This window comes from Podarcis raffonei, chromosome 14, assembly GCF_027172205.1.
Source record: "Podarcis raffonei isolate rPodRaf1 chromosome 14, rPodRaf1.pri, whole genome shotgun sequence".
NCBI classification, from domain to species: domain Eukaryota; kingdom Metazoa; phylum Chordata; class Lepidosauria; order Squamata; family Lacertidae; genus Podarcis; species Podarcis raffonei.
In genome coordinates, this window is record NC_070615.1 from 15,544,645 (window position 1) to 15,568,986 (window position 24,342).

Sequence of the window (24,342 nt, forward strand, 5' to 3'; positions counted from 1 at the left end):
GTTCTCTTATATAGTCAAGCCTCGGTTCTCAACCGGCTCCATTTTCGAACGTTTCGGCTCCTGAACGCCAAAAACCTGGAAGTAAATGCTCCGGTTTTGGAACATTTTTCGGAAGCCAAACGTCCGACGCGGCTTCCGCTTGAGTGCAAGAAGCTCTTGCAACCAGTCAGAAGCCGCGCCTCGGTTGTCAAACGTTTCAAAAGTCAAATGGTCTTCCGGAACCGATTCCGTTCAACAACGGAGGTTTGGCTGTAATGGCAACGGCGCCCACCTGAGAGGTGCCGGAACTGAGTTCCAGCTGGAAAGAAAGCCTTGAGAACATCGATAAAGACATAATAAAAAGCATACTGACAGACAGCCTAATAATAAAATAGTCACAACAGTCTTCCCACACTTTCACAGGCCATTAATAGCCATAGGCCTGGGTAATAAGGAATGTTTTTGCCTGGTGCCTAAAGACGTGTGTCAGGGAACTGCCATCGGCTCAGAGGCGAGAGATAGAAGGGCAGTTGTGTTACAGGGAGCCCCTGAAAATCTTGCGAAGCAGTTCCTCTTCCGGCGAGGAGGAAAGCCCCACCTCCAGTGGAGAAGAGGTGCAAGGACCAGAGGATGCTAGTAGGAGCCTTAACACCGCGCCTGATCCAGCCAGAGAGGAGGGAAGCACGCCCTTGCCGTCGCCCATCATGCGCAGTAGTCTGCGGCGCAGGGAGGGGCGGAAAAGGCTGGGGGTGACGAAGCTTTCATGTTGGGGGAGGTACAAAAACAGACCACTCCCGGATTCTGCTAGCGATTGAGCCAGACATGAACTTATCACGCTCTTCACTGTAAATAGTTTGCACCAAAATAAAACCTTTAAATGACAGGTCGGAGTCCTGCCTGGTTACTCTCGAGCAACCGCAACAACACCTGACAACGTGTAATGATGGTGGTAGGCAAGCCTCTCTGGGGAGAGCATGTCCCAGAAAATACACATTCTCTTTTTCTTTTTTCTTTTTTGGATTTGATATCCCGCTTTCTCACTACCCAAAGGAGTCTCAAAGCAGCTAACATTCTGCTTTCCCTTCCTCCCCCACAACAAACACTCTGTGAGGTGAGTGAGGCTGAGAGACTTCAGAGAAGTGTGACTAGCCCAAGGTCACCCAGCAGCTGCATGTGGAGGAGCGGGGAAGCAAACCCGGTTCACCAGATTACGAGTCTATCGCTCTTAACCACTACACCACACTGGCTCTCTTGTGGCCACCCTCCGAACCTCTCTGGGATGGAGGACATAGAGAAGGGCCTCAGATGACATGCAGAGGGTCTGGGTCGGTTCATATGGGGAGAGGTGATCCTTAAGGTATTGGGAGAGACTCCTGTCTGAAATCCAGCTGCCAGTTGGAGTAGACAGTACTGAGTTAATTGAACTGATGGGTCTGATTTGGTATAAATCAGCTTCCTACATTGACTTGCTATGAACATAGGAAGTAGCCTTCTGCTGAGTCGGCATAATAATACTACAACAATGGGTTAATTTTGTTTTAACTGGTCATGAATAATCTTGGGCAAAACCAACAGAACGCCAGGTTAAAAATTGCTCTCTCGTGTGACTCTGGGCAGGTTCTTCCTCACATATGGAACAGCCTTGCTGCCAAGCTTTGTATGACTTTGAGCCAGAAAACGAAGGTGAGCTTGGATTTAAGGAAGGTGATGTCATCACGCTGACCAATCAGATCGATGAGAACTGGTTCGAAGGCATGTTGAATGGCGAATCGGGCTTCTTCCCCATCAATTACGTGGAGGTTGTGGTGCCGTTGCCTCAGTGAGCCTGCCATCCTCACGTCACAAATGCATTTCCGTGAGTGAAAAGAAGTCTTTCCCTCCAAAGTGGCTTTTCATTTGTGTGGCATTCTACGAAAGCCTTGTTCTTTTGACCAACTTACTGACTTTTTTGTATGTGTCTTTAAAAAAAAAAAGTATTTATTTTGTATTCATGTAGTTTGTACATATATATATATATATCGTATAAAAAAAATCCTCCCCTTTTGTTAAATAAACACACACAGATTTCCCTGACCTAATTCCTTGCTTTGTGCCTTGAAGATCTGTACGTTTACTGATAGATCAACTGTTGCTTCCCAAGTGCATTTACTTCCTCGCATGATGTCGGAAACTTCCCTCTACCTGCAGTGAATTTACTCGTGGGCACAATTTTTGAAGCTGCTGTGAGTAAGAGCTAGTTCTCAGTGAGTTACCTTTGTTACGTTCAACTTAACTGTGAAAAGCTAATACCTGTTGTGTGCTGTACCCGAACAAAAAAGCCAAGTCAATGTCACAGCTAAATTGATTCTCCATTGAGCAAATGTAATAAACACTGTTGTGGGAAATGCGCATTTACTGTGTCTTGGAACTTGTGGCGTTCTGGTTCTAGTTGCCAATAATTTCTGAGGTCTATAATCCACATGTAACTGTACTTCAGTTTCCTAGGAGGGTACTGAAGCTGTTAGGAAAAAGTTAAAACATACCGTATTTTTCGCTCTATAGGACGCACCTGACCATAGGACGCACCTTGTTTTAGAGGGGGAGAACAAGAAAAAAAATATCTCCCCCTCTCTGCTCAGCACCGCTTCAGCGAAGCGGCAGGAGAAATGGAGTCCTTTCCATTTCTCCTCCTGCTTGGCTGAAGGGGCGCTGCGCAGCTCTCCCTCTCTGCTGAAGCCAGGAGAGTCTTGCTCTCCTGGCTTCAGCGAAAGGAACCTGAAGCCTGCGGAGTACAGTGGGAACTCGCGCTGCGCTCTGAAGGCTTCAGGCGGCTATCCCTGAAGCCTGGAGAGCGAGAGGGGTCGGTGCGCACCAACCCCTCTCACTCTCCAGGCTTCAGCGAAAGCAACGCAAAGCCTCCGGAGAGCGGAGGGAGCGCTCCCTCTGCACTTCGGAGGCTTCACGTTGCTTTCGCTGAAGCCAAGGAGCCTGCATTCGCTCCATAGGACGCACACACATTTCCTCTTAATTTTTAGAGGGGAAAAAGTTTGTCTTATAGAGCGAAAAATACAGTATTTTATGTGGGTTTTTACTTCAACTCTATTTATGAAAAAGTGCTGGAAGAATAATATTCACTACTTCACTGTAGTTAATAAGGAAACTTCTTAGGGGAACTTACACTGAAATTAAATACATTGCAGGAACAGTGAGAACAGGTGGCTTTTGTGGTTACGTAAACTCAGCTCCTGTTTCATTGTATATTATATTCATAATTGTCATCTACTAGTTGAGTTGGATGCTATTTCCTACTTCAGCATATCAAGTTAAATTCATAGCTTTTATACCTACAACCCTCAGTCTTTTTGTGGTATAGCCCAATATTGAATATCTGCTAACGGATTGAGGTTGAATCCTGACAAGACAGATGTACTGTTCTTGGGGGACAGGGGGTGGGCTGGTGTGGGGGATTCCCTGGTCCTGAATGGGGTAACTGTGCCCCTGAAGGACCAGGTGCGCAGCCTGGGAGTCATTCTGGACTCACAGCTGTCCATGGAGACGCAGGTTAATTCTGTGTCCAAGGCAGCTGTCAACCAGCTCCACCTGGTACGGAGGCTGAGACCCTACCTGCCTGCAGACTGTCTTGCCAGAGTGGTGCATGCTCTAGTTATCTCCCGCTTGGACTACTGCAATGTGCTCTCCGTGGGACTACCTTTGAAGGTGACTCGGAAACTGCAGTTAATCCAGAATGCAGCAGCTAGACTGGTGACTGGGAGTGGCCGCCGAGACCATATAACACCGGTCCTGAAAGATCTTCGTTGGCTCCCAGTACGTTTCCGAGCACAATTCAAAATGTTGGCGAAAACCTTTAAAGCCCTAGACGACCTCGGCCCAGTATACCTTAAGGAGTGTCTCCACCCTCATCTTTCAGCTTGGACACTGAGGTCCAGCTTTGAGGGCCTTCTGGTGGTGCCCTCACTACGAGAAGTGAGGTTACAAGGAACCAGGCAGAGGGCCTTCTCGGTAATGGCACCCACCCTGTGGAATGCCCTCCCATCAGATGTCAAGGAAGTAAACAACTATCTGACTTTTAGAAGACATCTGAAGGCAGCCCTGTTTAGGGAAGTTTTTATGTTTGATGTTTTATTGTATTTTTGATATTTTGTTGGGAGCCGCCCAGAGTGGCTGGGGAAACCCAGCCAGATGGGCGGGGTGTAAATAATAAATTATTATTATTATTAATCTGCTCAGTCATTTTGCAGGGGCGGTTAGGTGTATATTATAGATTTACCTCTTAGAATATTGTACTGGTTTCCACCATGTTACTTGAGCTTTTGCTTCCCCTTCTCTTCATTCCAACTCCCACCCCAGGGTTAGGGATGGAGTCTAACAATCTGCTGGGCTATAGCTATTCCCCTTGATTTGGCATTATTGCTGAAAGGGAATCCCAATTGACCTCAATGGTGCCCCAGCTGTGACCTTTTCTGAACACCCGCAGCCTTGCATCAGTTGTTCATGCTCTACTAATCTCCCCCCCCCCCATTTGCTATATTTATAATAAAACAAGCAAAAGGCAGGTCAGAGAAGAGTTATTCTGTGTGTTTATATCTTGCATATAATAAAAAGGTAAGGCTGTCGTCATACAGCAGTTTGCAGCCAAGCAAACACAGTGTGGTAACAGCCAAATGATGGTGATGTTATGTTCTGAGAACTGTTGCTGCAGTGCTGGAGGGAAGAGAGATGAGAGACTGAGGCAGGTGGCCCAGATGAGCCATTGAGAAATAACTCTAAAGGGAAGACAGTGGATTTAGTTAATTGAGAGAAGCGGTTGGGGGAGGGGGGTACGCAGGGTAGATATGCTGGTGTGTGTGGGTGTAGGTAGCACCCCTGTTCGTTTACATAAGATGCCCTTACACAGCCTAAATCAAGTTTATTGCCCACAGTTTAAGGTATTACATATGTTAATATTTGATATCCCATACAAAGCAAATCTAAACATATTTGAGACATATTTTACAGCTGACTTCAACAAGTCTGCTAACTCCAGGAGCTGACACTACAGAGTTGGGAAGAAATCACTCTGATTACAGTGCCGTTAATAATTTGGCTTTTAATAATTTGCAGTTAATAATTTGTAAAGAAATAAACTGAAACTGTGTCTTTTCACTCATTGTGATGAGCAAGATGGTATAGATAAATAATCCTTGGGTCCCTGGGAAGGAGCAGGAGGGCTACTCACAGAGGGTACCTCTTTGCAGCTGACCCTCTGTCAGAGCTCAGACCGTGGAGAAAGAAACCTGGAGGCACTACAAGGTATGTCAGTGAATTCCGTCCCCCTCCCTATAACTCTGGAATTGGGGGAGCAGAAGTACACCAGCCCTGGCTCTGCTATACTTAGAAGCCTTCTCTTCTCACTGGCCTCAACTGGAACAAAACTAAATGGGGGTGATGCCCCTCCCAAAAACTTCCACCCTGCCAGAACAAGGACTTTGGGTTTGGTGGTTCCTCCAATCTGGGTTCCTCCGCCATTGCCCACTTTGGATTGCCCTGTCCCATTTAGGGAGTCTTCAGTTCAAGTAAGGCTCTACGCTGAACAGAGTCTCTTTCTGCAGGTTGTCACTTTCATATACGTAGAGCACCATTTTGGTTGGAGTAAGCTTCCACAGACACTCACCATCTTCTCTCGGCTATATTATGAGGCAGGTCCGACTTTCATTTCGCTGGAGAGAGGGTGGGGCAATGAGGAGGGAAAGAGATGAACATGAAGCTAGGTCCAATTTGCTTGATAAGATGTGCCATGAGATTACCTAAAAACGGCAGTTCTGCTGCGCATTCAGGCCCAGAAAACTCTTTTGAGAATGCTAAGCGCTTCTCTCGCTAAGCTAGGTCAATGTTACAGCTAGGCTGGAGCCAAAGCAACAACCCTGGTTCTTCAGTTATCTGTAAAGGTTTACAAGATTGCCATTCCAAAAAACAGCATCTATGTGGCATGTCAGGAGAAACAAGTGCACTGTGCAGTTAACCATTACTGTGCTTTGCATCAATTGACTATTTTAAAAAGCAGCAACAACAGCTCAACTCAGCTGGATACGAATACAAGTATTTGGCATTTCTCAGTTTTGGAGTTCATGTAGGAAACCTGCCTGAATATGACGCTCCATTCTTTCTTCCCCAGCAGCCACCTCCATTTCTCCATCACCTTCTCCACAATCTACATAAGTGAGTTTTCCTTCTGCCATTTGCTGCAAGGTAATTTGTTTACAGAATTCATTAGGCACACAATAACTATCATTCTCTGGACACAAGAATAAAATACCAGCAAGCATCTGTATGAAGACCACATTAAAGAATTGTAAAAAAAGGAAACTGAAAACTTACCAAGCTATGGAAAATAACTATAAAATGTCAGAGAAACACATTAATATTCTGTTTCTGCCACTTTTCTAAAGAACAAAAAATACTAAACGCTGTGCACTGCTGTTTTGTGCTTCTACTGTATAAATTTTCAATGTAAATTTTAATTTTGTCAAGTGTACACTTCTTGCAATCTGCTCTGGGACCATTTGGTGAAGGGCTATGTATAAATAAACACAGAGATTGTAAAAAAGAGCGAAAAGGCATTTGCTTGATGCAGAAGGTAGAAGCCCTTGTCCATAAAACATGGCAAATCGTGCAAAACCAGAGATATATTTAAGCAGTTAAATAGCCACAGGCAACAAGGAATTGCAGGCAGATGAGTACATGGGATTCTAGGCTGGTGTTTCATTCTTCATCTGCACCCAGGACAGAAATGCTGAACAGTGCCACTGGAGGAACCGAGTTGTGTATTTCCTCTGCCAGTCAACAGTACATTGGAGGGGGAGGAAACCCAGGCTACTTGTGGGCTTATTTACAAGGCTGATATAAAACTCAAGAACAATATCAAATGGTAGCAAGGACATGTTAGTATGGTACTTACGTTTCCAGCAGAGTCAAAAAGTACAATCCTAAAGCTGTCTCCACCTCTCATTGACTTGGGAGATTTCCAGACAAGCATACCAGGAGCTGGGCTTGAACTTTCTGTCACACCCCAGATCTTCAAAGAAAAAAGAAGATGATCTTCATATTTGAATGGTTAAAGAGCACCTTTGCACAGGAAATTGTCCAATGCTTCCCCACCCACCAGTCAGATTCATTGCAACATCAACCCTGGGATGAGATTCCTGTAAGTTCTCTACAAACTTGGCTGTGCAAGTGATATCATTGGAAGCATCAGCCTGTAACAAAAGGCAATTGTGGGGAGAAGTCTGTGGCATCGAATGCCAGGCAGATATAATGGCATTCTGACAATAGTGATTACAGCAACATGACTGGATCAGCAACTATGTTCAAACTTCTTTTTTGGCAAGTTTTATTAATTTTCAATTACATATATCCAATATAAGTCACATTCTAACATTACCAAATTACAACAACAATTCAAAAATAAACCAATTGATAAGCCAATTATACTTTTTAGGTGGCCTCCTGCGTGCTAGATTTCAAGGTAAAATAAATTCATTTAATTTTGCTTCCAACATCTTGTTTAATCCAATTACATTTCAATCTTAATCACAATGTCTTATACAAAAGCTACAATGTTTTTAACTTCCATTCGTATTAGCACATTGAATAATTTGTATTTCTGCAAGAAAAGTTCTATATCCTTTTTAGTTCCTGTGTGTGATACTTATTTTGTATTTATAGTTATTTCTTTTAGCAACTATGTTCGAACTTAACCGTGCATTGATATGGAACCAAACCACAGATCCACGCTATTATAGTATAGATGTAGTCTTAATTTGTAGTTATTTAAGAAAATGTATATTTTACTTTTTTGTACTAAAACCTCAAGCTATGTTGGTCAAGTGGAATGGGGAAGACTGTTACAACAGGAATTCAATTATTACCTTTGTGGAAGCAAGTGTAAACACCATCATTGTTCCCCCAAAGGGAAAGGATAGTACTTGAAATTTATATACATCTGGTCCCAATGAACTCGCTGTCGGAATTATGATGAAGATATGGATAAGTGTCTCCAAAATGGAGCCACTATTTGCATGCACCAGAACTGGATCAGGACCATAGAAATTAAAACAACTGGGTTTTGTGGCTTTCAATATCCATCTCTAATGGATCAGCAGGCATTGAATGAATATATAACAGTTTGGTTATATATTCACCAAACATTTATTATATGTTGTTATATATCAACACAAACATTTAATGCCTATGAAGTCCAGGTGGATTCCCTCCCCCTTCTAGAAATTTGGTTCTGGGAGGGGTATCACCCAATATTGGCTCCCAAAACTTAAGGCTGGCAGAAGGAATTTAAAACAGTTTTTCCGAGCCTGCTTCCCCCCATATTACTTAGAAAAGCTTCACCTGTTGTCCCTTGTCGGCCATCTTTCAACTGCCTCCAGTCCCAGAACTTCTCCATGAGACCACCTCCCTTGCTTCTTTCAAATCCCTCCCTCTTTATAAGCCCCATAGGCCAAAGATCTGCCAGACCTGTTCTTCAGAAAAATGCCATGTACATAATGCCAGTGGCACAGTACAATATTGTTTTAAGCAAGTCCAAAACACTGTAGAGTATAAAGGTAAAGGTAAAGGTACCCCTGACCATTAGGTCCAGTCATGACCGACTCTGGGGTTGCAGCGCTCATCTCGCTCTATGGGCTGAGGGAGCCGGCGTTTGTCCGCAGACAGCTTCCAGGTCATGTGGCCAGCATGACTAAGCCACTTCTGGTGAACCAGAGCCGCGCACAGAAACGCCGTTTACCTTCCCGCCGGAGCGGTACCTATTTATCTACTTGCACTTTAACGTGCTTTCGAACTGCTAGGTTGGCAGGAGCAGGGACCAAGCAACGGGAGCTCACCCCGTTGTGGGGATTCGAACCGCCGATCTTCTGATCAGCAAGTCCTAGGCTCTGTGGTTTAACCCACAGCGCCACCCGCGTCCCACTGTAGAGTATACAAGCCGGTATTTTATCCCTCTAGGTTACTTAGCCTTTTTCAGGGTCTTTATTAGGTGGTGTGTTTGATATTCTTACAAGGGTAAGCAAAGTAAAACACTGACATTTTAAAGTTTAGAGGGGAAGAAGAGAAGATTTTCACTCACTGTAAGTACTTGACCAGCCCCAAGGGTACATCGAGCAGGAAACTCGTACATTATTTCAGACTGGTTTCCATGCTGCCTTCTTGTGGTCCACCCACTTAGTGACTGCTCCTACAAGGAAAACAGTGGTTAACAGTTTTAGACGGCTGGTTTTGAGTAACATTTTGCCTTTTAAGAGCCTCCAGTCTCATTATTTTCTGGGAGGAGTTCAAGCGTATACTGGGATATTGAGGTTTGTGCAATTAAAGCGGATTAAAGCATCCTGAGGAAGCTTATTTATCGTCACCTCCCTTTTCTCTCAGGAACCTTGGAAACTGCAAAGAAATGTTAGGAAGAGGCTGTTTGTAGGAGGGGACCATCAAGTATGATGTTTAATCATAGGCCTTGGACCCTCATACTTACCGGACCGCCTCTCCCAGTATGCCCCAAGGAGGACCTTAAGGTCCATATATAGCAACACCCTAGAGGTCCCGGGCCCTAAGGAAGTTAGAGCCAGGGCCAGGGCCTTCTCAACACTGGCTCCAGCCTGGTGGAATGCTCTGTCCCATGAGACCAGGGCCCTGCGAGATCTGATTTCTTTCTGCAGGGCCTGTAAGACAGAGTTGTTCCACCTGGCCTTTGGCTTAGAATCAGTTTGATTCCCTCCCCCACTTTCTTTTTCCTTTCTCCTCCTATGAAGAGACTGTATCCTAATGTTTTAATGTTGCATCTTAATCTTTTAAATTTTATTTTAATCAACTTGTTTTTATTATTGGTTGTTAGCCGCCCTGAGCCCAGTCTTGGCTGGGGAGGGCAGGGTATAAATAATTTAATTTATTTATTATTATTATTATTATTATTATTATTATTATTATTATTATTAAACTTTCCTGGGCAACTTCTATTCCACCCACCGCCAGGGGGATTCCAGATCCATGTTCACATCAAGCACAGTGGTACCTCGGGTTAAGTTATTAATTCGTTCCGGAGGTTCGTTCTTAACCTGAAACTGTTCTTAACCTCAAGCACCACTTTAGCTAATGGGGCCTCCTGCTGCTGCTGTAGCGCTGCCGGAGCACAATTTCTGTTCTCATCCTGAAGCAAAGTTCTGAATCCGAGGTGCTATTTCTGGGTTAGCAGAGTCTATAACCTGAAGTGTCTTGTAACCCAAGGTACCACCGTACTAGTCTAAAACCAGGTGAACGGTGAGGTAGGGGAGAGAAAATAAAAGTGGCTAGGAAGTTACTGGTGGGAAATGAAGAGGCAGTTTGGTGGTGGGGAGGGTCAAGCCGAGGGTCAGCCCAGAACTGCTTTGTAAAGAAATGGCACCCAGTTTTGGGGGGACACAAATTTGCCAGCTACACTAACCATGCATTCGTCCCAAGGAGTTAAATCATGTAAAAAATACCTGATCAGAATTGTTTCTGATTTTGACAAATTGCCCTTCTTTGTCAATATGTTCTATGGAAATACTTCCTGAAGATGATGCATGCTGGACCGTTTTGAAGCAAACGCTGTGGACTTGGCATTCTGAAAGTGCCCGCTTCCTCCTTCTCCTTCGCGGGAGGACAGGGCTGCCCAGACTGGTGCTTGCCAGTGTTCCAACACTTTCTGAGCTGGGCCTGTTTTTTAACCTAAAAAACAAAGTCACCTTTCAAATTAGGCAGCCGCTGGTGGCAGAACACCCTATCTCCATCTCTTTGCTCTTGACATTGGGCCATTTCGGTGGTGTCTAGTGATGTATGGATGTGAGAGCTGGACCATAAAGAAGGCTGATCGTCGAAGAATTGATGCTTTTGAATTATGGTGCTGGAGGAGACTCTTGAGAGTCCCATGGGCAGCAAGAAGATCAGACCTCTCCATTCTGAAGGAAATCAGCCCTGAGTGCTCACTGGAAGGACAGATCCTGAAGCTGAGGCTCCAATACTTTGGCTACCTCATGAGAAGAGAAGACTCCCTGGAAAAGACCCTGATGTTGGGAAAGATTGAGGACACAAGGAGAAGGGGACGACAGAGGACGAGATGGTTGGATAGTGTTTTCGAGGTTACCAGCATGAGTTTGACCAAACTGCGGGAGGCAGTGGAAGACAGGAGGGCCTGGCATGTTCTGGTCCATGGGGTCATGAAGAGTCGGACATGACTAAACGACTAAACAACAACACCATGCATCATGAAGTCAAATCTGTGTCATCCAAGAGATAGCGGGGAGGTCGCTACGGATGAAGCTTACACATAACCTTTGGCACAAGGCTGCCCTGCCTGCAAAGTGGCATCTCCCCTGTAAGGTTAGTGATACTCCCCTGTGCTGTGAGATCATCACATTGTGCATTTTCTCCGGTCTCACATAACAGGCTGCTGCAGGATCGGAAGGGCAAGTAAGGAGGACACCAATACAGAGGACTTGGTGAGTTGCTTTTGTATCTTGCCCTTCTGCCAGGGAGCTCTGAGTGGCATTTTCACAGCCCAACGTTCCTGCAAGGCAGCTCAGCCAGAAAATCATTTACTTTGCTAGGAAGCAGAGGCAAAGCTCTGCAAGGTGGTTAACGATCAAATCCATTATTTGCATCTTCGCTCAAGGGAACGTCTTGTTTTAAAGCCCCCGACGAAGCATGATAGTCAAGAAAGGTCTTTCTCGTCTAACTTGGCCCCTGAACCAAACTCCCCACGGTGGCAATCGAGGTGCCTGTGGGAAGCTCACAAGCAGGAACTGATGGCAATAGCCCTTTGCGCTGTTGTTCCCCAGCAACTGGTATTCAGAGGGACAGGGCCTCTGATACTGGAGATAATATATATCATATTTTTTGCTCTTTAAGACACACTTTCCCCCTCCGCAACCTGATTGGCCTACAGGCGAATCCCGGAATGAGCCAATCACGTGGGGCCCATTGTGTAAATAATGTATATAAAGCAGACATTCTGGGGGAACTTCCATTCCTCCTCACCACTATGAGCTGAATAAGGAGCATGAAATCCACTCTCGACTCCGAGTATACAGTGGTACCTCAGGTTAAGTACTTAATTCGTTCCAGAGGTCCGTTCTTAACCTGAAACTGTTCTTAACCTGAAGCACCACTTTAGCTAATGGGGCCTCCTGCTGCCGCCGCGCCGCCAGAGCACGATTTCTGTTCTCATCCTGAAGCAAAGTTCTTAACCTGAAGCACTATTTCTGGGTTAGCGGAGTCTGTAACCTGAAGCGTATGTAAGCTGAGGTACCACTGTATTTCAATGCACCACTGTTGCTTTCAACCATGTGAGATGACATGGGTAAAGGGCTCTTTTACCCCCCTCCTCCCCAATGCGAAGACCAGCTCCCTCTTGAATAGCCCCTCCACTTACTACAGACATCAGCTGCTCATTCCAGCTTTCTTGTGTTTTTGGGAGCTGGCACATTAGAGGGTATTAAAGTGTGGCTGAAATGTACAGTAAAATATGCAGAAAAGCTCCTCTTGCTGTTCACACTGGGCAGGAGGGAGTTAAAGAGCCCTTTGCCCATGAGAGCCAATACTGGTAAGAAGTTCGGCTCCTGTTCTATTAAAAAAAGAAAACAAAGCCTCCTTTCAAGAACAGAATTCTGCCACCAAGCTCACCGTTGTTCCTCTCCTTCTAGCATTGCCCGGTATGCACCGATCTCCAGATCCAGACCCATCTTCATATCCAACAGTTTCACATGCTCCCCCAGCTGCGCCTGCATACGCTGATGCATTCTGTCCATCTCCCTGTCCTTCTCAGCTAGGCATCTCCTCGATGAGCCTTGTTTGTCAAGAATGGTGTTCTCCAACGTGTTTATTCTGGCCTCCAAATCCCCATTCCTGGCTTCCAACGTAGCAACCTTAGATTTCACAGAAAGGTTGTACTGTTAGGCACAGCGGAACACAGCCATACTAGCAGAGACCTCTATTTCCCAAAGACCTTTTAAGAGCCTCTTCCCTCTCCAGGTAGGCGTCATTTTACCTGGTTTCCAGCACCTGTTTTACCTGTGACATCAGAGAATCAACTCTCAGTTTTGCTTCTCTGAGCTCCTCCTCAGCAGCTTTGGTGATATCACTACTCCTTGCTGCAGAACGCTGAATGTTTTCCATCTGTGAAGATAGCATTGGGTTAAAAAAGAAAAGAAAAAGCTAACTAGGACTGCACATTTTAATTTGAACGTGTTTCTGTGCACACACATGAATAACAGTTCAATTTAACACAGGTTTACCACCCTGTGCTCCTTCGGGAGGAATAATGGGATCTACTATATTTATTGGGACGCGGGTGGTGCTGTGGGTTAAACCACAGAGCCTAGGACTTGCCGATCAGAAGGTTGGTGGTTTGAATCCCCGCGATGGGGTGAGCTCCCGTTGCTCGGTCCCTGCTCCTGCCCACCTAGCAGTTCGAAAGCATGTCAGAGTGCAAGTAGATAAATAGGTACCGCTCCAGTGGGAAGGTAAATGGTGTTTCTGTGCACTGCTCTGGTTTGCCAGAAGCGGCTTAGTCATGCTGGCCACATGACCCGGAAGCTGTACGCCGGCTCCCTCGGCCAATAAAGCCATGATTGGACCTAATGGTCAGGGGTCCCTTTACCTTTACTATATTTATTATGTTATATCATATTGTATTATATTAATTATTATTATTATTATTAGACAATTCTAGGCCTTATTCCTTCCAATTCAGATGACTTTTATTATTATTTATTAAATTTGCATACTGCCCTATTCCTGCAGGTGTCAGGGCAGTTACAACATAAAAACACAAAATACGTAATAAAAACAAAAATAACTCAATAACGCCCCCCCTTCCTCAACACATTTTAGGCAGCATGTTCTACAATATTGTTCCAGGTGTTCACCTTAAGGTGAAGGTTAGGCAATACGTAAATTAGTATGAAAAATAAATGCATCGGCTGCGACTGGTGTGTGCAGGAGAATTATCCAAGGGGGTCAAGAGGAGGACACAATGGGAAGGTAACATGCTGAGCTGGGGAAACTGAGGCAAACAGGGTTTCACCAAAATACAGCATCCCCTTAGAAACAGGTTGGGGGAAGGCATCTTAACATATACACCGTATTTTTCGCTCTATAAGACGCACCAGAACACAAGACGCACCTAATTTTTGGAGGAGGAAAACAAGAAAAAATATATTCTGAATCTCAGAAGCCAGAACAGCAAGAGGGATCACTGTGCAGTGAAAGCAGCAATCCCTCTTGCTGTTCTGGCTTCTGGGATAGCTGCACAGCCTGCATTCACTCCATAAGATGCACACACATTTCCCCTTACTTTTTAGGAGGGAAAAAGTGAGTCTTATAGTGCAAAAAATACGGTAATTAACGAAGCAAGCTATGCACATCCAGTCAGAATTAAGTCCCACTGAATCCACTGAGAGGAGCCAACATGCCTTTGTCCCATCAGCTCTTAGAAGACCAATGATTTTCCTTTGATTTTCCCCTTCCACTATTTGGAAGACATCCTGTCAGCATAAGGTAGCAAGTGAAAACCCAGCCTCTAATTGTGCCACTCCTATTTGGGACCTGCCCATAGGACACAAGTAGAGATCAGGTCTCTACTAAGAATGATGGGACAGCAAGACATCAGCAGTATAGACAGACAAACCACTCACTTTGGCACTGAAGTTTTGCTGCACCTGATCTTTATACGCGCAAATCTGTTGTTCGTGTTGCTGTCTGAGCTCTTTGAGAGCATTCAACAGCCTACTCTCCAATTCCTGGTGATGGTGAGACTCTATTTCTCGAATCCTGCTCTCGTAGATCTGCTTCTTGTTCTTTAGCTCCTAGGAAGACAAGGGAAAAACAGCCAGGAGGAAGGATTTAAGAGGCTCCGTATTAAAAGCAACGGTATGTTTCAGCTGAGCAGACAAGCAAATTAGAGTACCAGTATTGTACTGCCCCGGAATAAAGAACATGCAACATTTCTTTACGGTTAAACTGTGGCCTGAAATTGATCATCCATGGCGCATTAAAGGTAAAGGGACCAGTGACTATTAGGTCCAGTCGTGACCGACTCTGGGGTTGCGGCGCTCATCTCGCTTTATTGGCCGAGGGAGCCGGCGTACAGCTCCCATGTGGCTACCATGACTAAGCCGCTTCTGATGAACCAGAGCAGCGCACGGAAACACCGTTTACCTTCCCGCCGGAGTGGTACCTATTTATCTACTTGCACTTTGATGTGCTTTCAAATTGCTAGGTTGGCAGGAGCTGGGACTGAGCAAAGGGAGCTCATCCCGTCGCTGGGATTCGAACCGCCAACCTTCTGATCGGCAAGTCCTAGGCTCTGTGGTTTAACCCACAGCGCCACCCGCGTCCCTCCATGGCACATTAAGAGCAATTAAAAGAGGTGCACATAACTTTAGGTGCAATCAACATTGGAGCCCCCATTGTTTGCTCCTTGAATTTTTCTCTACTTCTGCAAATGCAGCTGTCTCCCATAGGGCACAACTGAATGGAATACAACACACTACTTCAGTTTGCATGTAATGCAAACCATGGCTTAGCAGAACCATGGGCTCCCAGAGACAAGATTGTGCCCACTTTATTTCTCCTCTGGTCCTGCTAAATTGCTGCCAGCTAAGCCATGGTGTGGCTTAGCACGTCATCCAAACCCGGGTTTGTGGCTTATTTCTCCAGAGTTACTGATCATTGCTTATTAGAGAGCCACAAACCATGAACCCTGGTTCACATACAACAAGATGTCTATGCTCTTTGCTTTGTTTATCCCATTAATGCTATGAGAGGGGCAAAATAGGAATAATAAAACACAGTAACCCAGGGTTACCATCATTTTTGGCCCTCCCCTAATGGAATCGCAAAAATTAAACTATTTCACCAAGTTATTGACCTTAATTTTAGTGTTTTAAATTAAACAGCAGCTGAAATTAAGGAAGTCTAAGACTGCAGAAGTACGTACGTCTTCATGGATGTTCTTTAGAAATATTACTTCTTTCTTCAGGGTTTCCATTTGGTTTTCTATATCTGTTCTCTTCAACAGCTCATTTTGAAGATGGCTTTTGAAATGATTCACCATTACCTTGAGCTAGGAAAGTAGTTAACGGGAAAGTTAGCAAATGCTTTGTGCTTCCCTTAAATCCTTCCAAGACTCCTGTTCAGCTACAGTGTTTAATAAGCCCAAAAGGAGAACCTTGGGAAGCCAACATGTTTTAACAGAACTCGAAATCAATCTTCTCATACTCCCTTCCCTTTTCCTCATGTTCATTTAGATTACAAGCCTGCAAGTGGGGTTACGTTACTCTTATTAACTGCAGGTTTTATATTGTGCAATGTTATTGTTCTTAGGCATATAACATACTATCGTTCACCAAGCAAACATACCACTAGTTAAAAAGTCAAACAATGGAACACAAGATAGACTGGTGTAGACACAGAGAGCAACACAAATTAATGGATCAGTTGTGCATCTGCCTTTCTTTTTTGGATTTCTGCTAGTGCAGACTTTGTGTAAGGCCCAGTGCTATTTTTCTAGAAAAAGAGGTGCCGGAACTCGCCATGAACACCTCCCTTGTTGTCTTATAATGGCAATGGTGCCCACCTGAGAGGTGCCGGAACTTATTTTTGGCAAGTTCCGGCTGGAAAAAAAGCACTGGTTGGGCCATAGCTTTCAGACTATGTCCCAGCGAATGCGAGGCTTTTTTAAAAAAAATAAAAACCCTTATACGTCATACAAACATGAATAAAACAAAGAAAATAATACAAAAACATAATAACATAAACTACAATCGAAAATATAAAACATATTCTCCTTTAAAAAAAAGAATGAAAAATAATACCTCCCCAAAAGAAAGAAAGAAAGAGAAAAAAGTGACTTCCAACTAACTCCATGTGGATCTTTATTCCTCATATCTCTGGTTGTCTGTACCTGTGATATTTTTATTCTAAGCTAAACCAAGTACAAATCTGGGAATCAGTTCTCTTCATATAATTTATAAAGGCTTACCACTCTCTCCTTATTTTCTCATGAGAATAATTTCCTATTAAACCTGTAAGTTTGCCCAGTTCAAGATATTCTGACAATTTAAGAACCGAATGCGAGGCTTTATTGAAACCCTGCCTTTTGCTACAACAGCTGCAGAGGATCAATATTTATTCCAGGTTATGCTCTCAATTCACATGGGCGGAGAAAGCAGCCCAAAGCAATGTCGATTGTCCTGCATGAACTGAGCCTTGGGATGCATTCAGACCATACACTTGCCCCACCACTCAAAAAATCCTGGTTTACCCCTCACCGAGCTACCATTCCCAGCACCCTAAAACTATAGTTCCCAATGTTCTTTGGGAGCAGGGAGGAACTGTGCTTTAAATGCATGTTCTGCACCCAGCCAGAGTGTACATTTTTAGATGTGCCATTACAGGGCTGTAACTTTGCATGAAACCGTGGCGAGAGCCCCTTCCCATCCAAGTTTGGAAACTGCTATTGGACTCAGTAGCAACTTCACTTCTGGGGTGGGGGGAGCAGCTTCCAGGGGGCAAATTTCATCGGGACCACAATATAAAGGTAAAGGTAAAGGGACCCCTGACCATTAGGTCCAGTCGTGACCGACTCTGGGGTTGCGGCGCTCATCTCGCTTTACTGGCCGAGGGAGCCGGCGTACAGCTTCCGGGTCATGTGGCCAGCATGACTAAGCCGCTTCTGGCGAACCAGAGCCGTGCACGGAAACGCCATTTACCTTCCCGCCGGAGTGGTACCTATTTATCTACTTGTACTTTTACGTGCTTTCGAACTGCTAGGTTGGCAGGAGCAGGGACCGAGCAACGGGAGCTCACCCCGTCGCGGGGATTCGAACCGCCGACCTTCTGATTGGCAAGTCCTAAGCTCTGTGGTTTAAGCCACAGCGCCACCCACGTCCCAGACCACAATATAGGAGGAGATAAAAACAAAGCTCCTATCAGTTGTGGAAGGGACATCAGGTGAGTGCGACTGCAGTGACCTTAAATATCTCAAGGCTCCATAAGCCCCCAGTGACCTTCCAAATCCAGGTAAGCCCTGTTGCCCCTGGAACTTCTCACCTCTCAAAATACACCCAAAAATAACAGAACATTTTACTTGTGACCTGAATATCTATTAACAACCTTCTTCGTTTCAGCAGGACAGTTTAGATCTTGCAGAACAAACCCTTACAGAGCTGATTTCACGCACTGACTCTTGAAGATGGTTCTGCAGGCTCTGCTGTCTACTCAAGGATGTCGTCAATTCGGCCTCTTTGCAGCGGAGCTGAGCATCGAGGTCTTTCACACGAGCGACTGCCAGGCTTAAATCATTCTCATTTTTAGAATTCCTGAGAACAAGCAGGTTGCAAGTGTAAACAGGAGGCTTTGCATCTCAACAGGTATGGCTTTTAGCATTTCTGAATCAAATTTGGACATCACAAGCTCTATCGCTAGGAGGGAGAGTGAAGGATGGATAGCCACCTGATCTAGTCGAGATTCCTGCATTGCAGGGGGTTGGACTAGATGACCCTGGGACCCCTTCCAACTCTACCATTCTATGGGTCTATATGCCCCAGCCTTCGTCCTATAGTAGTTCAGAGCAAGAAAATGAGACCACACAATAAAAGCACAAATCCATGGGCATAGCGAGGATTTATTTTAGGAGGTGGGCAGGTAGCCACCACCTGACATTATCCTCTGTCTGGCTCTGTCTTGCAGATTCGGAATGAGATGTCTCAACAACAGTTCTTTTAAATTACTTTCCTTTGAATCCTAAGTGCTCAGAACAATCTGTCAAAACCTTTTGGATTTTGGGAGGGGCCTCCGAGACCACATGACACCAGGCCTGAAAAACCTACATTGGCTCCCAGTACATTTCTGAGCACAATTCAAAGTGTTGGTGCTGACCTTTAAAGCCCTAAACAGCCTCAGCCCAGTATACCTGAAGGAGCATCTCCACCCCATCACTCAGCCCAGACACTGAGGTCCAGCTTTGAGGGCCTTCTGGCAATTCCCTCCCTGCGAGAAGAGAAGTTACAGGGAACCAGGCAGAGGGCCTTCTCGGTAGTGGCGCCCGCCCTGTGAAACGCCCTCCCATCAGATGTCAAGGAAATAAACAACTATCTGACTTTTAGAAGACATCTGAAGGCAGCCCTGTTTAGGGATGCTTTTAATGTTTTTTGTTTTTAACATTCTATCCGTGGGCTGTTAGGCTGCTGAACAGAAAAGACAGTGGTACTTCGGGTTACAGACGCTTCAGGTTACAGACTCTGCTAACCCAGAAATAGTACCTTGAGTTAAGAACTTTGCTTCAGGATGAGAACAGAAATCGTGCTCCGGTGGCGTGGCAGCAGTGGGAGGCCCCATTAGCTAACATGGTGCTTCAGGTTAAGACCAGTTTCAGGTTAAGAACGGACCTCCAGAACGAATTAAGTTCTTAATCTGAGGTACCACTGTAATATAGTGCAACTGACTTTTGGGCTTGGTGTGTTGTGCGACAAGCACACAGAGTGCAATGAGATTGAGTGTTTGTGGGGTGGGGAGGGAGGCTCAGTTAATTTCATTGTACATTGACAATAAAGGTATTATTATTATTATTATTAGCTCCCCAGTGTGGGAAACCCAGCCAGATGGGCGGGGTATGAATAATAAATTATTACTACTATTATTATTACATTATTATTACAATTTCTACTTTTAGTTAAGTATTTTTATTTAATTACTTGATTTAGGAGGGGGAGACTGCCCCCTCACTGACTCCACCCATGAACCCCTTTAACTTCAGAAAACTTGAAATCTATGGACTAAGAAGAGCCATTGCTTTAAGAAGAAAAGAGAGCGAGATCCAGGAAGAAGGAAGGCACGCCCTCTAGGGACACTCACCTGGCGAGCAGCTGCCTGTGCTTTTCGGAGAGGGTCTCCAGCTCCACCTGCAGACCGGCGCGCTGCCGGACTTGCCCGTGGAGCTCCTCGCGCACCGCGGCCAGCTCCCTCTCGTAGGCCCTCCGTAAGACGCCCACCTCGCGGCGACTGCCCTCCTCGGATGCGGACAAGCGGAGCTGCAGCGCCGTCCTGGTGGCTTCCAGGCCGCGGACGCGCGGTAGGTAGGCGGCTAGGCGGTCATTCAGCTGGCGCAGCTCCTGCTGCAGGATGCTCGGCGGGGCGGGCAGGAGCGGGGAAGAGAAGCTGTCGTCGCCCAGGCCGCTGTCCGGCGAAGCCATCCGAGCTGCAGGGACCACCTCGCCGCGCACTCTTGCAAGCGGCGGCCGAACCACACCCCCCCTCTCCTGGCGTTAAGCAGAGGAAAAAGAATTGGGCCAAGGCTATATATGCGCTGCCGCGCTTTGCAGGAAGGGCGTGGGGTAAATATGTTGGGACTCATTCTGCAAAGAAGCAGAAAAGCTGATTTTAACTTTAAGAAGTGTTTCTGTGAGTTCTGGGTGTCCTTTTCTAGGCTGATTAGGTACAGCTGGTGGTGACGACAAAGGAGGAGATGTTGCAGTTTGAATTTGCCTGCACAGAGAGGGGACACCCAAAGCTTTGTGTTTGTTGTTTTCGTATAGCTGTAATAAAACCTTTGTTTGTTTTACATCGGTCTCGTGGTTCTGTCGTCTGCCACCAGAAGAAAAAACCATGGCTATCAACTTTCAGATTTGAAAATAACGGATCAGCAGCCTAGAAAATAAGGGATAGCTTAGCTGTGAACTGTTAGATATCCCGCAGACAGTCTACGGGATATCTAACAATCCGGGATAGCAGCGGGAAACGGCGCTGAAATAAGGGAATTTCCCGCAAAAAAGAAAAAAGAAAAAGGGAAGGTTGACAGCTATGCAAAATAAAGCCCTCTAACAAAATAAAGGTGCAGGATCAACGCCTAAGGCGCTTGCGAAAACAATGTTTTATATTGATTATGAAGGCTGGTAGCGGCTGCAAGGAGAATTGTCTTGTGGTTTCTGCGCTTTGAAGGGGACAGAAAGGCGGGGGCGGGGCTACCCAGAGCCTGAAAGAGAGAAGGGGGGCAGTGAGTGGATCCTCTATCTAAGGGCATCCGGGCAACCCTTGCAGGACTTATCCATTCAACTTCTGTGCCCGGCGTCCATCCCAAACCGCTCCCCCGCCTCGCTCTTCCTCGGCGTTCCAAGAACTCTCGCTGCTTCCCGTTCTGTCCAATCAGCGCGCAGCAAAAGGAAGCCGAGCCCCGGGGAAAGGGGCGTGGCCTTCCTCGGTCTGCTCATTCATAACTTTGCTGGGTAGCGGGAGGGTGGGGTGTGTTCAGAGGTGAGCCTTCTTGGATGCAGCGGGGGCTTATTCTCCGGTCAACAGGGTTAGGATGGCAATCGCCTATATTTTAGGAGCTGAGGATTGGGCCGCCGCCCGTCTTTTATCCCTCCGGGTTGAACTGGAGCTGCTTCTTTAAGGACAGTTTTGATCCGCAGCTGCAGTTAGCAGAAAACGTCGCTTGCTGATTCATGCATATCTGTAAAAATAGAAGAGACGGGGGGGGTGAGGGGGGCATGCAATGATCTTCTTTTTTATTATTATTAAAGATTTTCTTGTTTTACAGAAGTATGTGTAATGTCTCTCGTATTTTTTCCGTGTAGCATTTTTACAAATCAGTTTCATTTGTTGAGACATTGGGGGTGGGGGTGGGGGGGAAGAAGGGTGGGGGTGGGGTCGGGTGGCGATGTTTCTACTTTGCTTAATGTATGTAGGGTTTGGTGTCAGCGTTGCTCGTGCAGGTTCTCTGCTGTTCATTTGTGTTTCTTTGGTGGTGAGACACGGGGACAAACAGAAGACCCCTTTACCCCGGTATGGCATGCAATGATCTTCTGAGGACAAGGACCCTTCAGCCAGAGACAGGGAAAGCAACGTCTGAACACAGGGGAAATAGTAAGCTGCCTTGCAGGAAGTGGGGCCACATAGCCACTGGTTCAGTATTACCTGCACTGACTGGCAGCGTGAAATATACTCAGAGTCGAGTGTGGATTTCATGCTCTTTATTCAGCTCATAGTAGTGAGGAATGCCAGTCCCCCCAAATGCCTGCTTTATATACATAATTTACACAATGGGCCCCATGTGATTGGCTAATTCCGGGATTCTCCTGTAGGCCAATCAGGTTGCGGATTCACTTCCACCTGGAGCTGGATTGGGTGGCTCCTGCGGACCAATCAGACTGCTGCATTCTGGATCCTATTATTCTAGGACCAATCAGACTTCTGCATTTTGGATCCTATTCAACTCAGTACACAACACAGTGGTTGTCCAGGATTTCAGGTGGAAGGCTCTGCCAGGGGAAGGGCCATAGTTCAGTGGTGGAACAAGGGCTATGCCTTGAAAAGGTCCCAGCTTCAGTCTCCAGCATCTTCAGATATCCCTGTCTGAAATCCTGGAAAATTGCTGCCAGTCAGTGTAGACTGAGCTAGATGGGCTTAACTCAGTACAAGGCAGCTTCCTATGTACGTGGAGACACAGGGAGTTGAACCTGGACCTTCTTCAGGCAAAGCAGATGTTCCACCACTGAGCTATGACCCTTCCACATACATTGTAATTGGTCCAAACTTCCCCCTTGCCTGGCCCTTTTGTAGGGGATGAACTGTTGTGTTCTCTGTGTGATGCTGTGGTTAGAGTGTTGGGCTAGGACCTGGGAGACCTGGGTTCAAATCCCTTAAAGGTAAAGGGACCCCTGACCATTAGGTCCAGTCGTGGTCGACTCTGGGGTTGCGGCGCTCATCTCGCTTTATTGGCTGAGGGAGCTGGCATGCAGCTTCCGGGTCATGTGGCCAGCATGACTAAGCCGCTTCTGGCGAACCAGAGCAGCGCACGGAAACACAGTTTACCTTCCAGCCTATTTATCTACTTGCACTTTGAGGTGCTTTCGAACTGCTAGGTTGCCAGGAGCCGGGACTGAGCAACGGGAGCTCACCCCGTCGCGGGAATTCGAACCGCCGACCTTCTGATCGGCAAGTCCTAGGCTCTGTAGTTTAACCTACAGCGCCACCTGCGTCACCCGTCAAATCCCTTACAGAGCCACAAACCCAGTCAGTCTCGGTCTGTCTGCCTGCCTACCTCACAGGGATGTTGTCAGAATAAAAGGGAGTCAGAGAACCACGCATACAGCGCTGCTTGCAGAACCTGACTTGATCGTGCTTGTTAATCAGTAGCTGCAGAAAATAGATGCAAAAGGTTTGCTTCCAATGCAAGCTTTCTTTAAAAAAAACAAAACCAGGATTCTCACTGGAGGAACACACTTTCAGGGCCCTATTATTTCTAGTGTATAAGCAGCCTTTTAACCCCCCCCCCTGCTTTGTACCTGCTCTGTTTTCAAAGGTTTGTGTGGGCTTCCCTCTTTTCCTATGCATTGTATTCTGTATCACCAGGACTTAATAATTAGCTGGTTCCCAAAAGGCCAGATTTACATGAGTGGGTGGATTCAATAGGAGCAATACAACCAGCCTCCCACAGAGAGATGGGAGGTATACAATACATACTTTAAGAGCTTAGTACATCCTTTCCCTAATATAAAGATAGCCGTAGCTTCTACAACAATGTTTTGGGAGCCAATGGAACAATTCTAAGATACATTAAAGGGTCTTTTGACTTACAAGTGCCCAAAATCTGGCTAGTAACATTTAAGTGATTTATCAACTGGTTATAACTCTCCCCCCCCCTTCAGAACTAACGGTTTGCTCCAATGTAAATTTATGTGGATTTAACTGTTTAATTCAATTAGCTCAAAGACTGACAACGCAGCCAAAGGGTTACTTACTCCCCGATAAGTAACTCCACTTTCCTGGGAATAAGGCTGATTGAACTCAGTAGGTGTTACTTCTGAGATGATGTGCAACAAGATTCTTTTTACCAGGTTGGTTCTCTCATTAACGTGCAACCGGGCAAAGGCAAGATTATAATACAGTACAGCTGAATCCTGTTTAGTTTTGTACAAATAAGTGCTGTACGTATATCCTCCTCTGTATCTTCTACCAGATTTTCCACTAGAGGGCGCGCCGTTCCCAGCTATAGAAGAAATCCAAGTTGATTTTCAACAGGTTGGAAACCGCGCAATCACATTTCAGCAAACCCTTTCACGAGGTTATGTTTAGTTCCTCGGTGCGTATTTTTAACTTCAGTGGCACGGATGGAATAGCAAGACATTTTGGCTTTCTGTTGATTCTGTGACCATTCCAGGCTTTCCTTTAGCCCACTATTGAGTTATCTGCCAGCAAAAAGGGGACACATTTCCCCGAGGAGGTGGGTTCACTGCATAAGGAAAGCGACGAGGTTTGATAGATGTAACCGCACCTCGAAGGAAAGGAGGACGCGTGGAGATCTATGGC

At 45.8% G+C, this 24,342-nt stretch overlaps 2 protein-coding genes across 4 annotated transcripts in view; one reads left to right on the plus strand and one right to left on the minus strand.

The window, feature by feature from the left end:
- The window catches only part of SH3GL3 (SH3 domain containing GRB2 like 3, endophilin A3), a 47,340-nt gene extending 44,977 nt beyond the window's left edge, over positions 1–2,363 (plus strand). For both annotated transcript variants that reach the window (XM_053365550.1, XM_053365551.1), the window contains exon 9: positions 1,597–2,363. In XM_053365550.1, coding sequence (XP_053221525.1) covers positions 1,597–1,802 — 206 coding nt within the window. In that variant the 3' untranslated portion in view covers positions 1,803–2,363. The remainder of the gene's footprint in view (positions 1–1,596) is intronic.
- A 3,139-nt stretch (positions 2,364–5,502) lies between these two features.
- On the minus strand, positions 5,503–20,364 carry LOC128401916 (lamin-L(III)-like). 2 transcript variants are annotated; one of them, XM_053365549.1, is made up of 10 exons: positions 19,891–20,364; positions 18,200–18,356; positions 15,974–16,099; positions 14,670–14,840; positions 13,045–13,149; positions 12,658–12,899; positions 10,479–10,704; positions 9,095–9,202; positions 6,914–7,030; positions 5,503–5,675 (listed from the first exon to the last, which is right to left on the minus strand). In XM_053365549.1, exons 1-10 carry the CDS (start codon positions 20,226–20,228, stop codon positions 5,643–5,645), a joined length of 1,623 nt encoding a protein of 540 aa, XP_053221524.1. In that variant the 5' UTR covers positions 20,229–20,364; the 3' UTR covers positions 5,503–5,642. The 2 variants fall into 2 exon arrangements, with proteins under 2 accessions (XP_053221524.1, XP_053221522.1); XM_053365547.1 differs by lacking the exon at positions 5,503–5,675 and adding an exon at positions 5,738–6,197.
- Between the last annotated feature and the right edge of the window lie 3,978 nt (positions 20,365–24,342).

Bases quoted from the DNA above. Each gene is read 5' to 3' on its own strand.
- LOC128401916 (XM_053365547.1), bottom strand. From the start codon at position 20,228: ATGGCTTCGCCGGACAGCGGCCTGGGCGACGACAGCTTCTCTTCCCCG. The intron at 13,150-14,669 runs GTGAGTGGTTTG...CTATCTTCACAG, and splicing joins AGCAAAACTTCAGTGCCAAA to ATGGAAAACATTCAGCGTTC. The intron at 7,031-9,094 runs GTGAGTGAAAAT...TTTTCTTTGAAG, and splicing joins GGGCTGGTCAAGTACTTACA to ATCTGGGGTGTGACAGAAAG.